Raw genomic sequence first — 16,090 nt, 5'->3', positions numbered from 1 at the left:
AAGCCCCTCCCTGGGCAGACAGATGTGGCACTGCGGGCTGAGGGCTGAGAGATCGAGGGGCGGAGAGAGAAAGGCCTTAAAGATCCAGCCCTGTTTTCTGCCATGTGGGACACTGACGCTTCTGGGGTCAGACAGGATTCCGGGGGCTGTGCGGCCTCGGGCAAGCGACTTAACTGCTCTGAGCCGCTGGTGTGGGGTCGTCTTTCCCTCTGCTGGGTCGGGGGCTGCCTGTCTGCTGAGGACTCTGTCGCCAGAGGCGTCCTTGGTGGCCAGGGGACAGAGTGGAAGTGTCCCCGCCTCCCGGCAGGCCCAGAACTGCATCACTGGTCTTCCCAGCACTTGGAGCAGGGTCGGGTCTGTTCTGGCCATGTGCCAGGGCCTGGAGACCCTCTGGAAGGGCTGTGTGGGGGCTGCTGGGGAGGAGGGGGCCTGGGCCTGCGTGGGAACATCAGTCCCCAAGACCAGCACAAAGAGAAGGGTGTTGTCCAGGGCACCCAGGGGTGTGGTCAAGAACAGACCAGATGGGGGCCTGGGGCAGTGAGGGGGTGGGGGAGGGGCAGAGCAGTGCCCCAGCCCCTGGGTGGTATGGGAAGCCCCCTGCCCTTATGTGGTGACCCAGACCGGGATCCTGGGCTCCTCCCGGGCAGGGAACTAGAGGGAGGCCAGGCTGCCCCTCGGGGCCTAAAGGGCAGGCAGAGGAGGGGGTGGCTGAGCCACTCAGGGCCCAGCCCAGGACTTTGAGTCTCCAGACTGCCTCCCGGCGGAAGTGAGCCCTACCACGTGTCGGCAGGATGAAAACAGGAGCTGTTTTGTTCCAAAGACTCATGCGGGTCCTGTCCCCTGTGGCCCAGGCCCTGGCTCCCTGCCTGCTTCCAGCTGCATCTCCCACCCCACCCCCTGCCCTAGTGGCCGGGTGCATTCCAGTGCACAGGGACTGCACACGGCCCTTCCCGGGGCATAGATGCTGCACACGGCCCTCCCTGCTGCACAGGTGCTGCACACCGCTCTTCCCAGGGCATAAGCAATGCACACTGCTTCCCAGCCCTGGCCAGCAAGCTCTGCCCTAGGCCCACCTGCCCCGGCCTTGTCTCCAGGGCTGGCCGGACCTTAGCCGCTCCTGTAGGCCCAGCTGAGAGGGCGGGGGCAGGGAGAGGACATAGCCAGGTCCCAGGAGTGGGTGGGCCCGGAAAGGCTGCCCTGGGACTCAGCTTTGGTGGCCCATCCGCCCACAGGCTTCAGTGTGCCCCACACCAAGGGCACTCCCGACAGCCCACCGACAGATCTGTTGCCCTGCCCCTCAGGGTCCCGGTAGGGCGAGGGTGCGGCGCCCCGGGGAGGCGCCGTGGTGCCCGGGCCAACTCTCATGCCCCGGTTGTCTTTGCAGATGAAGACGACGCCAACAGGCTCGGGGAGAAGGTGATCCTGCGGGAGCAGGTGAAGGAGCTCTTCAACGAGAAATACGGTAGGTGGGAAGGCGCTCTTCAATGAGAACTACGGTAGGCGCCGCGGAGGGGCGGGGCGGCGGCCGCAGCGCCCCCACTGCCGCCAGGGCCCAGCCTGACAGGGGCCCCTCCCCTGCCCCTGTGCCCTCCAGGTGAGGCCCTGGGCCTGAACCGGCCCGTGCTGGTCCCTTACAAGCTGATCCGAGACAGCCCGGACGCCGTGGAGGTCACGGGCCTGCCCGACGACATCCCCTTCCGGAACCCCAACACCTACGACATCCACCGCCTGGAGAAGATCCTGAAAGCCCGGGAGCACGTCCGCATGGTCATCATCAACCAGCTCCAGTGAGGGCCCCGGCGGGGGCGGGGCCGGCGGCAGGGCAGGGCTGCGGGGGCGGGGCCGGGGCGCAGCCCGCGGAAGGGCGTGGCAGGGCGTGGTGCGAGGGGCGGGGCCGGCGGGGGCGGGGATGGGGTGTGGGGGCGGGGCCGGGGCGGGTTCCACGGTAGGGCAGGGGCGTGGGCACGCGGGGGCGGGGCGCTCGGGGGGGGGGCAGGCGGGGCTGAGAGGTGGCGGGCGGGGCGGGTTCCTCGGCAGGGCGAGGGGCGGGTCCAGGGCGGGGCCTAATGCAGGGCGGGGCGGGGGACAGTGCGACCTGCACCTGCGCTGCTTCACAACCCAGTCTCACTGATGAGGACGCCGATGCCTGCAGCAAGGACAGGAAAGGTCAAAGTCAAGGTCACGGTGGTTCCAGCCCTCCCTACCGAGGCCCGTGGCCTTGGCATCCCTGGAAGTTTACTTGTTTCTAAAGTGTTCATTAAATTTTATTTTTCCTGGCTATGCCATCCGTTTTTACCTGTTTTTAAAATGCATTACCTGGCTGGCGCCGCGGCTCACTAGGCTAATCCTCCACCTAGCGGGGCTGGCACACTGGGTTTTAGTCCCGGTCGGGGCACCGGATTCTGTCCCGGTTGCCCCTCTTCCAGGCCAGCTCTCTGCTGTGGCCAGGGAGTGCAGTGGAGGATGGCCCAGGTGCTTGGGCCCTGCACCCGCATGGGAGACCAGGAGAAGCACCTGGCTGCTGCCTTCGGATTAGTGCGGTGCGCCAGCCACAGCATGCCAGCCATGGCAGCCATTGGAGGGTGAACCAACGGCAAAAGGAAGATCTTTCTCTCTGTCTCTCTCTCTCACTATCCACTCTGCCTGTCAAAAAAAAAATGCATTACCGTTTCCTTGCATGTTTAAAACAGTAATAAAGTCCCCCGTCACCCAGGGGTGGCTGCTATCCTACTGTACTGTATATGCTTATATTTTCCCTTTTAACAACAGTAGTTCACATGTTCTTTAAAAAGAATTCACGGAGCTGGCACTTAGCCTAGTGGTTGTAAGATGCACACACTTGGGAGCCGGTGCTGCATCCCATGCGGGTACCAGTTAAAGTCCAGCTGCCCCTCCTCCAAGCCAGCTCTGCCTATGGCCTGGGAGGGCAGCAGAAAATGGTTCAGGTCCTTGGGTCCCTGCACCAGCGTGCGAGCCCTGGAAGAAGCTCCTGGCTCCTGGCTTTGGATCAGCGCAGCTCCGGCCCCTGCAGCCATTTGTGGAGTGAACCAGCCGATGGAGGACCTCTCTCTCTCTGTCTTCCTTCTGCTCTCTGTTCCTCTCTCTATAGCTCTACCTCTCAAATAAATAAAATCTTAAAAAAAAAAAAAAAGATGCCCACCCTCCCCATCAGAGTACCCGGATTCAACCCCCACTTCCGACACCTGGCTCCAGCCTCCTGCTGGTGCCGCCCGTGTGGGAGGCCAGGAAGGAATGCCTGAGTTCCTGGCCCAGGCCCGGAGGCAGCAGGCACTTGGGGAGCTCTCTCTGACCCTCAGGTAAAGAGAGACAACGAGTATTCAGAATCAAACAACAAGCAGTGGTCTCCTTGCCTCCCGCCCACAGCTCAGCCCCTGGAAAATGCAGGAAGCCAGAAGACAGTGCTCCCCCCATCCCGGGCTCCCCCCCTTGCCAGGGAGTCCCTTTCTGGAACCCTCCGGTCCACATTTCTGTACTTGCCCAGCAGATTTCTCCTTTTGGAAAACATGAACTTGAACTCACACCGTATCTACCTGTAGGGTACACTTGATCTTGGCTGTGTGGCTATTGCTGCCCTGCCCTGTGTATATTTGAGCTTCAGGCTCGTCTCTATTGGTTCCTTTAACCACAGACTGTAGAGGGACCACCGTGTCTTCCACCAGGGGCCAGATGGCTCTGCACAAATACCACTGAAAATAAAATAGCCAATCAAAGATGTTTAAAGATTTATTTGTTTGAAAGAGTTACAGACAGAGAAGGAGATCTTGCGTCTGCTGGTTCATCCCCCACATGGCAACAGCCAGAGCTGGGCCAGGCCAGAGTCGCATGCAGATCTCCCACATGGGTGCAGGGGCCCAAACACTTGGGTCAACTTCTGCTGCTTTCCCAGGCCATTAGCAGGGAGCTGGATGGGAAGTGGAGCAGCGGGGACTCGAACCAGCAGCACTCATATGGGATGCTGGTGTCGCAGCATTGATCGCAGCATCAATCAATCAAATTTAAATGAATACTTTTTAAATGATTGATTGATTGATTGATTGATTTGAAAGGCAGAGTTACAGAGAGAGAGAGAGAGGGAGGTGTTCCATCCACTGGTTCACTCCCCAGTTGTCCGCAATAGCTGGAGCTGAGCCAATCCAAAGCCAGGAGTCAAGAGCTTCTCCTGGTCTCCCACACGGGTGCAGGGGCCAAAGGACTTGGGCCATCTTCCACTGCTTTCCCAGGCCATAGCAGAGAGCTGGATTGGAAGTGGAGCATCCAGGACTTGAACCCGCGCCTAAATGGGATGCTGGTACTGCAGGTGGTGGCTTTACCAGCTACGCCACAGCGCCGGCCCCTAAATGAAGACTTTTTAAAAAAAACATTTATTTTCAGCCAACTAAAAGAGTGACAGAAACAGATCTTCCATCCTCTGGTTCACTCCTCAAATGCCTGCAACAGCCAGGGCCCAGCCAGGCCAAAGTCAGGAGCCAGGAACTCCATCCAGGTCTCCCACATGGGTGGCAGAGGCCTGAGCCCTTGGGCCATCTGTTGCTGCCTTCCCGGGGGCATCTGCAGGGAGCTGGACAGAAAGCAGGGTAGCTAAGCCTCAGGCCTGCACTCTGATACGGGATGGGGGTGTCCCAAGCCTCGGGCTAACCGGCCGCCCAGCGCCCACCCCTGAAGGCATAGTTTAAAGGCCATGCCTGGACAGCGCCCAGTGCACCTACACCTGGCAGTGTTTCCAATCCCTTGGTCAGTGTCTTCATCCCTTTTTTATTTAAAATACCCAAGAGGAGCTCTCTTGGGAAGGAGAAGGTTTAATGTGGCTCTCAGCCTGGAGGTTCATGGTTCACGATCGGGGAGCCCTGTGGGTCTGGCAGGCGGCGGGGTGAGCCAGGAAGCAGAGAGAAGCCGGGCCAAACTCCAGTAACCCACCCGGCCTAGAGCCCCTCCCCCCAGCCCCACCTCCCAGCGGCCTCAGTGGGATGATGTCTCCCCCACGTATTAGTGCAGACTTTGGGGTGTAAGCAGGCATTTGGGGAGCCCAGGCCGTCACAGGCAGCGCCCCCTCTCGGTGGGTCCGAGGCAGGCCCAGAGGGGCTGCTTGCCGTGCTGCACCTGCTGGGGCGTGGCGGGGAGGAGGCCCGCCATGTTGGATCCGGCCTCGCCCGGCTGGAGCCGCGGCGGCAGCAGCGGCGGGAGAGGGGTCACCGTGGCCGGGAGGAGGTGGAAAGCCGCTTTGCTAACGGCGGCCTCGTCCCTTTCTTTTTTCAGACCTTTCGCAGAAATCTGCAATGATGCCAAGGTGCCAGGTGAGTCGGAGGCTGAAGAGGCTGCCCGTGCGCCTCCCCAGCCCCAGAGCCACAAAGGCTCAGCCAGAGGTGGGCCAGGGGGGACCTCCCCTCCCCCCCTCCCCGCCCCGGGAAAGTGCGGCCCCTGCCCCACCCTCCTGCTGTCCCCCAGGCCCCCCTACCCCCAGAGACTGCAGGCGCCCTGCGCTGGCACGGCTGGGAGCGTGACATGGGCTAGAGAGGAGAAAGCACAAGCCCAAAGCAGGGGCCGGGGCCCCAAGTAGGACGGTGGAGCGACCTGGGCAGGGGCAGCGGTGACGTGTGACCCCCAGGGGTGAGGCCGGCTCGATGCTGCCCGAATCTGCCCAGCGCCCGGAACCTTCCAGGAGGCCCCTGGTGCGAAGGCTGTGATGGAGAAGCCGCCCGGGTGACTCTGCCGTGCCGGGGACCAGGTCCCAGGCCCCGGAGAAGCGTTTGGCCCAGCAGGCTCAGCCGCCGTTTGGCACCGACATTCCACGTAGGAGTTCAAGTCCCGGCTTCCGCTCTCTGGTGCAGCAGGTGGCGGCTGAAGTCCTTGGGCCCCTGCCACCCACGTGGAGTTCCTGGCTCCTGGCTCCTGGCTTCTGCCTGGCCCAAACCTGGCTGTTGCAGCCATTTGGGGAGTGAACCAGCAGATAGGATCTCTCTCTCTCCCTCCCTCTCTCTCTCCCCCTACCTTTCTGAGGGAAATGAACAAGCTATGCAGACACAAGCTGGGCGTCCTGTATCCAGCTCAGGCCCGAGCCCGTCTACCCAGGGGTGGTGCCAGGGCCCGCAGGCTGAGGGCCCAGGCCCCAGGCCCCGATGCTCATCACCAGCCCCAGGCAGTCTCTGACCAACCAGCTTGATACTGGGGCTTCCCCCGACCCCCATTCGCTCACACAGCTCCCAGGTCTCAAGGACTCACCTGCCTCCGGTGACCGGCGTAGTCTGAAGAACGCCACACAGGCTGCAGATGAAGACGCGCAGGGGGAGCGGCGCAGGGGGCGCACAGGACCCCAGAGCTGCCCACCCGCATGCAGCAGCCTGCAGGGATGTCCAGGAGTCCGGGTCCCGCCCCCCTACCCCGCCCCCATCCTGAAGCTCCCTGGAGGCTGCCAGCCATTGGTCGGTGGAGTCAACTCATTAGCATTAGGGAAGTGCAAGGAATTGAGGGGTTATGAGCCAGGAGCTCTCACAGAGCAGGTGTGTGTGTCGGCTCACAGCAAGGGACCGGTTTGGGAGCCGCCCTCAGCTCAAGGGCAGAGACGCAGAAGGCCCCAGGGCAGGACCTGGGGCCAAACAGACAGTGGACAATCTCACTTCCAATGTGTGGTCCTCCTAAGGTCTCAGGCTGCCCACAGCCCCGGGGCCAGCCCGAGGTTGGGGACAGCAGCCCACAGCTCTGCCTCCTCACTCCCTTAGGGTCTCCGGCTCCAAACCCAGGCAGCTCCTGGGATGGGGCCGCCTGCTGTCCAAGGTCCCTTCTTTAAGCCCGTCACAGACCCCCAGGCTCGGGCCCAAGGAGACCCTTCCAGGGGTGTGTCGGGGTTCCACGCAGGGGCCAGTCACTCAGCCTCTGGACACCAGCGGGGCGGCTCCTGATGGCCACGTTGCAAAGGGTCCGTGTCCCTTCATTCAGCAGCAGCCAGGCCCTGCCCCGTTACCCCTGGGGACTTGGAAATATCCAGGGAAAACTGCAATGAAAAAATAACGTTTATTTTAGTGCAAACATTTTGCAGATCCATGCCTAGTTTTTCATAATCGGAGTTACTTCATTTTACTTGAGAGGTAGAGAGAAAGCTCTCACCTGCTTGTTTACTCCCCAAATACAACAGCCAGGATTGGGCCAAGGCTGAAGCCAGGAACGGGGAACTCCATCCGGGTCTCCCACATGGGTGGCAGGGACCCACGCACTTGAGCCATCCCCTGCTGCCTCTCAAGGTTGCATCAGCAGGAAGCTGGAGTCAGGAGCAGGGCTGGGGAATCACACCCAGGTCCTCAGTGCCCATTGCAGGCGTGTTAACAGCTAAGCTAAATGCCCCGGCACCATGAGCTTTTATTAGTATTGTCATTATTATTATTCATTCATTCATTTATTTGAAAGGCAGAGTTACAGAGAGAGGGAGGGAGAGACAGAGAGATCTTCCACCTGCTGGTTCACTCCCCAAATGGCCTCAATGGCTGGAGATGAGTCAGTCCAAATCCAGGAGCTTCTTCCGGGTCTCCCACATGGGTGCAGGGGCCCAAGCACTTGGGCCGTCTTCTGCTGCTTTCCCAGACACGTTAGTCGGGAGCTGGATGGGAAGTGGAGCAGCTGGGACTTTGTAAAAAATATTTGAGAAGTAGAGTTACAGACAGGGATAGAAAGAGGTCTTCCATCTGCTGGTTCACTCCCCAAATGGCCACAATGGCTGGCGCTAGGTTGATCCAAAGCCAGGAGCCAGGAGCTTCTTCCGGGTCTCCCATGGGGGTACAGGGGCCCAAGGACTTGGGCCATCTTCTACTGATATCCCAGGCCATAGCAGAGAGCTGGATCAGAAGCAGGGCAACCAGGACTTGAACCGGTGCCCACGTGGGATGCCGGTGCCATAGCTGGTGGCTTTTCTCGCTGTGCCACAGTGCCAGCCCCTGTGGGAGTGCATGCGTGATCGTGAGACACGGGTGGGGACAGTCAGCAGCCTGCATGGCCTCAGCCTCCAGCCAAAGACAGCAGCCTTTACAAGGAGCCCGTCACATACATAGTCTCCTTGGAGTCTCCGCCCCAGTTTTCTCCATTTGGCTCAGAGAGGTCAATAAATTTCCCCGGAGTCACACAGCCTGGGGGTGGCAGCCGTGGAACTTAAGCTTAGGCCCTGGGACTCTCGACCCGAGCTCCTTGCCCCGGGGACGCTGCCTGTCGCCTTGCCCAGGCTCGGTCAGCTCAGGGCGCTCCGGAAGCCATCTTCCTACCGGGTCCCAGTGTCTGAGCCTTGGCCGGGTGCCAGGTGTGTGCTTTGCACATCCGTTCGCGGGATGCTGTCAGCAACCTTGCAAGATCTCACATTTCATCCTGGATAACACGAGCGCTCGGGCTCATTAGGGGGCTCTGCGAGCCTGGTCACACTGCGCTCTTCCCGGCACCCCCTAAGCTGGGGTCCGTGGGGTGCCAGCCCCCAGGGAGGGCTCCGGGCCACAGGCTGGGTGGGCTGGGGCCTGCTCTGAGCCGGTGAGGTGCTCTCCTTGGGGACAGCGTGCAACGCAGGCAAGGCTGCAGGAGGGTGGAGTCCGGTCTGGTTCAAGACCAAGGCTGGACCTGGGCGTGCTGGGAACAGGGATACTGACCAGGTGAGCGGAGCCGCGCCCAGACCCCAGCATCTGTCACCCACTCCCCTTTCTCCCAGCAGCCAAAGACAGCAGCCTTCCCAAGCGCAAGAGAAAGCGGGTGTCGGAGGGAAACTCAGTCTCGTCTTCCTCCTCCTCCTCCTCCTCTTCCTCGTCCTCCAACCCGGAGTCCGTGGCATCCGCCAACCAGATATCAGTCGTGGTAAAGTCGCACGCTCCCGGCCTCTGCCCCTCCCTCCGGGCTGTGGGGGTGGGGCACGGGGAGGCGCCGGGCGCACCTGCCCCACCCTGCTCTCTGTGGGGCTCCCGGGCACGCGGGCAGGAGTTCCCATCCCCGCTGGACAGACAGCCAGGCTGAGGCCAGGGCAGGGCAGGGCAGGGACTCCCAGAGTCCCACACGGTTGGGAGCCCGACACCTGTGTGCACACACCCGCCTGCTCGGCACATCCCCGCCAGGAGCGGGGGTTCCCCGCGTGTGTAGATGAGGGAGAGGGGAGTCAGGATGGCTCACCTGTGGCGGGGGGGAAGAACCCACTCACCCCACCCCACCTGCGACGCACCGAGTCCAGAAGGGGCGAATGTTGGGCCACACTGGGAAGTGGAGTTCCTCACCCTTGGATCCCGTCTCCCTCCACTCCTCCCTGGAGCACCCCAGAGCCCACTGGGGCGGGGCGTCCTCCCCCCATCCTCCTCCTCCTCCCAGTGAGCCGGGTCTGTGGGAGCGCATGCGTGATCCTGGGATGCGGGTGGGGACAGTCAACAGACTGCATGACCTCAGCAGCCCCGGTAGCCTGGGAGGCAGCGGTGGGGAGCGCAGCAGCCAGCGGCCAGCAGCCAGGTGCCCTGATGGCCATGCCTGCCCTGTGTGTCTCCAGCAGTGGCCGATGTACATGGTGGACTACGCCGGCCTGAACGTGCAGCTCCCGGGACCCCTCAACTACTGAGACCTCAGCAGCGAACCGCGACCTCACTCACAAGACACTAAAGGAAATGTAATTTATGTACAAAGTGTATATTCGGATATGTATCGATGCCTTTTAGTTTTTCCAATGATTTTTACACTATATTCCTGCCACCAAGGCCTTTTTAAATAAGAAAAAAAAAAAAAAAAAAAAAAAAAGCCACAACCACCACTGGCATTGCCTTTTCTCTTCGTGTCTGGTGCCGCAGCTGTCACCAGGGGAGAAGTCGAAAGGCCCGGCTCAGTGGCCAGCTGGGGCCCGCCTCCCTGGCCACGCAGCATGGCCCCACCTACATCACCCGTCTCCTTGCTGCCCTCGGGATAAGAAGACCAGAGAGGCACAGACAAAGCCTCCCACTGTGCCGGCTCCACAGCCACAGTCCCTCTGTACCAGCCGCACACGGTCACCTCCTGTCCCCTGGGACCCTCCCAGGGGGCACACAGTGGGGGAAGGGGCACTGCACGGAGCCCAGAAACTCAGGGGAAGTCAGACCCTGCAGCTGGGCCCAAGGCACCTTGCAGACGGGCGTTGTGGGCTGGGGAGCACTTTCCTTGGAGCCCTGACTCCTTGAGTGTGTCCGGGGCCACGCTGGTGGCAGGTGCACCTTGAAAGAAGGGACAGGACTGGAGGCAGGAAGAAGTCGAAACAGCCTGACTCAGCCCCTGGGCCCTGCCTGCCCTCCCGCTGGGAAGACAACACCCAGGTTTGGGGCCCTCGTGGGGGAGGCCAGCCCGAAACAGGGTCACCTCCCCCTGCTGCACAAATCAGGTCCGGGAAGCTGAGACTTGAAGAGGGAGTTGGGTGTGGGCAGGACACAGAGGAGAGGGAGAGGCGACCCCTGGGAGGAGAAGGCAGCAGGTGCATCCCAGGGGCTGGGCCTCCTGGGGTGGGCGGGGCCTCGGGCTGCACAGGTGAGTGGAAGCAGGAGCTTTCTGGGCTGGGTGGGATCTTCTTAAAGGTCCTCCCACGTGGAAGACCTCACAGGCTTTGCCAAGGCCACTTCCAGAGGGAAATGAGGCCCCCCAGGGGCACTTGGGGAGGGTGCCCTCGTCTGCAGGGTGGAGGGGGAAGCAGAGGCGGGAGGCCGTGGGGCAGTTCCGCAGCTGGGCAGGGGGAGAGGATAAGGAGGGCGCAGCCCGCGGTGTGGAGGAAACCCAGTTCTGACAGCTGCGTGATGTCCACCCTGTGGGTCAGCCCCGTACCCCGGGCCCGGGAGGAGAGGCCTCGGCCCAGCCTGGAAAGATGCTGGAAGCCACAGGCCTGGCACGCCCTGCCCTGGCCACGCAGCGGGCTGCCAGCCCCACCCACTTCCAGCTACCAGCGAGCTGCCTCCCTCCCACAATCTCTGTGCCCCCCATCTGTCCTTGACCCCACCATGAGCTAAACCCCACTTTTCCTCTCCAGGATGGGTAAGGGCCAACCCCCTATGTTGCCCTCCAAGCTGAAGCCTCTGATGAAATCAAGGGGTTGGTGGTCCCAAACCGCTTTGCACCTGCTACCTGGCAGTCAGCCCTCCTGCCCTGGGACCACCTGCCCCATCCCCCATCTGACCAGATGACCTGGTGTTAGATCCCTCCTGGGCTTTTCCTCTGGCACGCACCCCAGCCCCGCCCCGCCAACCTCACCTCCCACCATCCAGACGCCCTCCTTTTTCCAAGGCTGGAGTGCGTGCCCGGCCCACCTAGAGGCTCCTGGCGCCCATCTGTCGTCGCCCCGACCCCGGGCGCTCAGATCTGCAGCCAGAGCCGGAAGTGGCTCCTGCCCGGCTGGGCGCGGCGGGGGCGAAACCGCGGCGGCGTCCGGGGCAGGGCCGGCTGCGCCCTGAGCCAGCTGGGGAACCAGATATGCCTCGCGGCCCAGCCGGCCTGCAGGGCCTCCCCACCTGTCCCCTGTGGCGCCCGCGGTACAGGTGCGTGCAGTGAGGCGGGTTGTCCGGTGCAGCAAAGCTGCGCCTTGGGGCGACCTCATGGCGGCGGGGGGGGGGGGGGGGGTTGATGCTCCCACCCCCTCCCGCGGCAGGAGGTATGTCCGGGCAGGGGGTGTGTGCTCCAGGCCCTGTCCTGGGCTTGGCCCAGGGTGTTCCCCAACCCAGGCCCCATCCCAGGGTGACGCCGCACCGACCCCGGGATCTCTCCAAAGCCTTGCACCCAGATGTAGTTTATGCCAACTCTGTGCATCGCAGCGACCCGTGCTTTTTGAAGGCATTTTCATTCCAAAACACTCATTCTTTAATTAAACTTCATTTAGCTGCCATCTGTCTCCCGACGCAATGGCTTCGTGTTTTGCAACTAGGCAAGAGAATTGTTACCGGATATGTAAACACCTCCCCCGCCCCAAGAAAAAAAAATCACAAAGCGCTTTCCAAAGTGCTAAATGAGGGCTGGGAGGAGGGGCGTCGGGAGCTGCATGTTAAACACGCTAATTGCCGGGACGCGTTCCTCCGGGTGCACGGGCTTTGTGCAACAATCTGCTATCCGGGAAGAGATCGCGATTATGGAAAATGCTGGAATTATATCTGACTGAAAACAGCAATAAAGCAATCAGCAACACAGGACAAAGCCAAGGGGAGCAGGCGGCACCCACACCTGCTGCCCCCCCAACCCCTGCCAGGCCCACAGGAGACTGAGGGCCCCCCTAGAGGGGCTTCCCAGCAGCCAGGGGATACTTGCATTCCTAGGCAATGACACACACACACACACACACACACACACCCCGGTTTTTAAGGAATCCAAGATTTCTTGGAGGGGGAGGGTCTACCAACCCTCAAGGTTTATGGAGAGGTGGAGAAGGATGGAGGGAAGTGGGAGCTCCCTCGTCGCAAGAAATTTTGTATTTTGCGACTGGTGCTGTGGCATGGCAGGTTCAGCCACCTCCTGTGACGCCGGCATCCCGTGTGGGCACCGGTTCTGGTCCCAGCTGCTCCACTTTCTGATCCAGCTCCCTGCTAACACAGCAGAGAGGATGTCCGAAATGCTTGGGGGCTAATCCTCCGCCTGCGGCGCTGGCAAACCGGGTTCTAGTCCCGGTCGGGGCGCCGGATTCTGTCCTGGTTGCTCCTCTTCCAGTCCAGCTCTCTGCTGTAGCCCGGGAGTGCAGTGGAGGATGGCCCAAGTGCTTGGGTCCTGCACCCGCATGGGAGACCAGGAGGAGGCACCTGGCTCCTGGCTTCGGATCAGCACAGCGCGCCGGTCGTAACGGCCACTTGGGGGGTGAACCAACAGAAAAAGGAAGACCTTTCTCTCTGTCTCTCTCTCACTGTCTAACTCTGCCTGTCCCCAAAAAAAAAGGAAAAAAAGAAATGATTTGGCCCCTGCCACCCACATGGGAGGCTTGGAATAAGCTCCTGGTTCCTGGTTTTCGCCTGGACGGGCAGCCATTGGGAAGAGAACCGGTGGATAGAGTGTGTGTGTGTGTGTGTGTGTGTGTGTCTTTCTCCCTCCCTCTCCCTCTCTCTGTGGCTCTACCTTTCAAATAAATGAATAAATAGTTTTTAAAATGCTGTATTTCGTACTTATTTATTTGTGAGAAACAGAGAAAGAGAGTGCCACAAGTCCACTCCCCAAATGCCAGCCTGCAACGTCCTGGAAGAAGAAGCTGGGAGCCAGGAACTCCACCCACCCAGGTCTCCCACCGCTGCCCCGAGGGGCTGCATGAGCAGGAAGCTGGGGCCCGAAGAGGAACCCAGGCCCTCCGATGTGGGAGGATGTGGGACACTGGTGTGGGACACTGGTGTCTTAACCGGGATCTTTTTTTTTTTTTTTTTTTTTTTTTTTTTGACAGGCAGAGTGGACAGTGAGAGAGAGAGACAGAGAGAAAGGTCTTCCTTTGCCGTTGGTTCACCCTCCAATGGCCGCCGCGCTGTGGCCGGCGCACTGCACCGATCCGAAGCCAAGAGCCAGGTGCTTCTCCTGGTCTCCATGGGGTGCAGGGCCCAAGCACTTGGGCCATCCTCCACTGCACTCCCGGGCCACAGCAGAGAGCTGGCCTGGAAGAGGGGCAACCGGGACAGAATCCGGCGCCCCGACCAGGACTAGAACCCAGTGTGCCAGCGCCGCAAGGCGGAGGATTAGCCTAGTGAGCCGCGGCGCCGGCCTTAACTAGGATCTTAACTGCTAAGCGAAAGGCAGGCCCACCCCAGGGAACTCCCTCTTCAAAAGCATCCATGAGGGGCGTTGCCTGCAGTGCTGGCATCCCGGCTGCTCCACTTCCGATCCAGCTCTCTGCTGTGGCCTGGGAAAGCAGTAGAAGATGACCCAAGTCCTTGGGCCCCTGCACCCATGTGGGAGACCTGGAAGAAGCTCCTGGCTTCGGATTGGCACAGCTCCAGCCATTGTGGCCATCTGGGAGTGTGAACCAGTGAATGAAAGACCTCGCTCTCTTTCTTTCTCTCTTTCTCTCTCTCCCTCTCTGTAACTCTGCCTTTCAAATAAATCTTTAAAAATAAAAAACAAAACCAGCCCACGCTGGCTAGGGGCAGCAGTTTAGACCCCGTGTGGGGTCCAGTCCTGGCTCTGCTTCCGATTCCAGCTCCTGCTAATGCGTGCCGTGCAGGGAAGCAGCAGCGATGGCTCAAACACTTGGGTCCCTGCCCCGCGCTGGGGAGACCCAGGTTGAGTTCCCTGCTCCCAACTTTGGCCTGGCTCAACCCTGGCTGTTGCAGGCCTTTGGGGAGTGAGCCCGAGGGTGGAAGAACTCCATGTCTCTCTCTCTCTGCCTTTCAGATAAACAACAACAAAAGACTTGGACCCCAACAACCCCGCCCCTCTCCGTGATTTGGCTACGGTCATGCTTCTCTGACCTCATCTCTAGGGCTGTCCCTGTCCCGGTCCAGGAGGCTGGGCGTCTCTCACTTCCTCCAGCTGGCCTCCGGGCCTTCCCCTCTGCCTGGCAGCCAGCCCCTTCCTCTTTTCCCTCTCTCTCCAGAGCCCTCTGCAGACCCCACGCATGGTTTCTTCCTAATAAACTTGTCCGTGAACGTCTTGAAGGGCTTGTGTATGCATGCAGTTACAATTTTTTGGCACTGAAATTATCTTATAATTCCATTTTCCGCCAACTTTTGTTTCTCCCACTTTTTTATAATTTTAGATTTATGTATTTATTTGGAAAGCAGAGTGAGAGAGAGAGAGAGAGAGAGAGAGAGAGAGAGATCTTCCATCCACTGGTTCTCTCACAAAATGGCCACAAAGCCAGGGCTGAGCCAGGCTGAAGCCAGGAGCCCAGAACTCCATCCGGCGTCTCCCAAGTGGGTGCAGGGGCCCAAGGACTTGGGCCAACTTCTGCTGCTTTCCCAGGCCATAGCAGAGAGCTGGAACAGAAGAGGAGCAGCCGGGACTTGACTTGAACCAGCGCCCATATGGGATGCAGGCACGGCAGGCAATGGCTTTACCTGCTACAACACAGCACTGGCCACACTAATCAAACTCTTAATTTTATTTTTTTTTTTATTTTTGACAGACAGAGTGGACAGTGAGAGAGAGAGAGAGAGAGAGAGAGAGAGAGAGAGAAAGGTCTTCCTTTTGCCGTTGGTTCACCCTCCAATGGCTGCCACGGCTGGTGCATCACACTGATCCGAAGCCAGGAGCCAGGTGCTTCTCCTGGTCTCCCATGCGGGTGCAGGGCCCAAGCACTTGGGCCATCCTCCACTGCACTCCCGGGCCATAGCAGAGAGCTGGCCTGGAAGAGGGGCAACCAGGACAGAATCCGGCGCCCCGACCAGGACTAGAACCCGGTGTGCTGGCACCGCAGGTGGAGGATTAGCCTATTGAGCCATGGCGCCAGCCCGAACTCTTAATTTTAAAATATTTCTTTAAGAGGTCTCCAAAGCTCTCTGCCTCGCCTGCACTTTCGCAGGTAATCATAGAAATAACTGGTATGTGCTGAACAGCTCCTGGGTCCCGGCCGTTATGCAAGACCTTTTGTGAGCTCTGCTAATCCCCACCGTGCTGCAAAGTAAATATTATTCTTCATTTCACAGATGAAGAATCAGAAGCAACCAGGGCCATGGGCAGTGTTACACAACCCGGAGACTCAGGCCACCAGGCACCGCCCCGGGCCGGCTGCAGCCATGGCGGCGGTGGAGGGGCATTGGAAAAGCAACCTTGGCTGGGGACAGCTGCTCTCTGTCTGCCCTTTGCATGAGCCAGAAGGAAGGGGGCGTGTGTTGTGGCACAGCGGGTTAAAGCACAGCTCGTGACATGGGCATCCCATATCTGGGTGCCGATTCGGGTCCCAGCTGCTCCACTTCCAATGCAGCTCCCTGCTAACGCACCTGGGAAAGCAGTAGAAGATGGCCCAGGTATTTGGGCCTCTGCCACCCACATGGGACACCTGGAAGAAGCTCCTGGCTCCTGGCTTCACCCTGATGCAATAGCCATTTAGGAACGAACAGCAGCAGGAAGACCTCTCTCTGGCACCCTGCCTGTCAAGTAAATACTTCTTTTAGAAGAGAAAAGAAAGAGAATAGAGGTCTCTTTGAAGAGGAAAAAAAATAAGTAT

General features: G+C 60.1%; 1 protein-coding gene and 1 long non-coding RNA gene across 5 annotated transcripts in view; one reads left to right on the top strand and one right to left on the bottom strand.

Annotated features, from left to right (window-relative positions):
• Positions 1-9,763, top strand: part of GTF2IRD1 (GTF2I repeat domain containing 1) — a 93,501-nt gene extending 83,738 nt beyond the window's left edge. For 2 of the 4 annotated variants that reach the window (XM_051835434.3, XM_089321982.1), the window contains 5 exons: positions 1,385-1,462; positions 1,595-1,787; positions 5,275-5,312; positions 8,693-8,835; positions 9,509-9,763. In XM_051835434.3, the coding sequence (XP_051691394.2) occupies positions 1,385-1,462; positions 1,595-1,787; positions 5,275-5,312; positions 8,693-8,835; positions 9,509-9,577 (521 nt within the window). In that variant the 3' untranslated portion in view covers positions 9,578-9,763. Of the gene's footprint in view, positions 1-1,384; positions 1,463-1,594; positions 1,788-5,274; positions 5,313-8,012; positions 8,282-8,692; positions 8,836-9,508 lie in introns of those variants that run through there. The other 2 variants (XM_070064515.2, XM_070064516.2) reach the window with 2 other exon arrangements.
• LOC138847009 (uncharacterized) lies at positions 7,387-11,351 on the bottom strand. Its single transcript, XR_011384578.2, has 2 exons — positions 11,221-11,351; positions 7,387-7,940 (listed from the first exon to the last, which is right to left on the bottom strand). It is a non-coding gene; the product is annotated as an uncharacterized LOC138847009 (long non-coding RNA).
• Between the last annotated feature and the right edge of the window lie 4,739 nt (positions 11,352-16,090).

The sequence above is a fragment of the Oryctolagus cuniculus genome, chromosome 19 (assembly GCF_051225735.1).
Source record: "Oryctolagus cuniculus isolate XC-2025 breed Fujian yellow rabbit chromosome 19, ASM5122573v1, whole genome shotgun sequence".
Classification (NCBI taxonomy): Eukaryota; Metazoa; Chordata; class Mammalia; order Lagomorpha; family Leporidae; genus Oryctolagus; species Oryctolagus cuniculus.
Note: the sequence above shows the minus strand (reverse complement) of the source record. Positions and strands in the feature narration are given on the sequence as shown.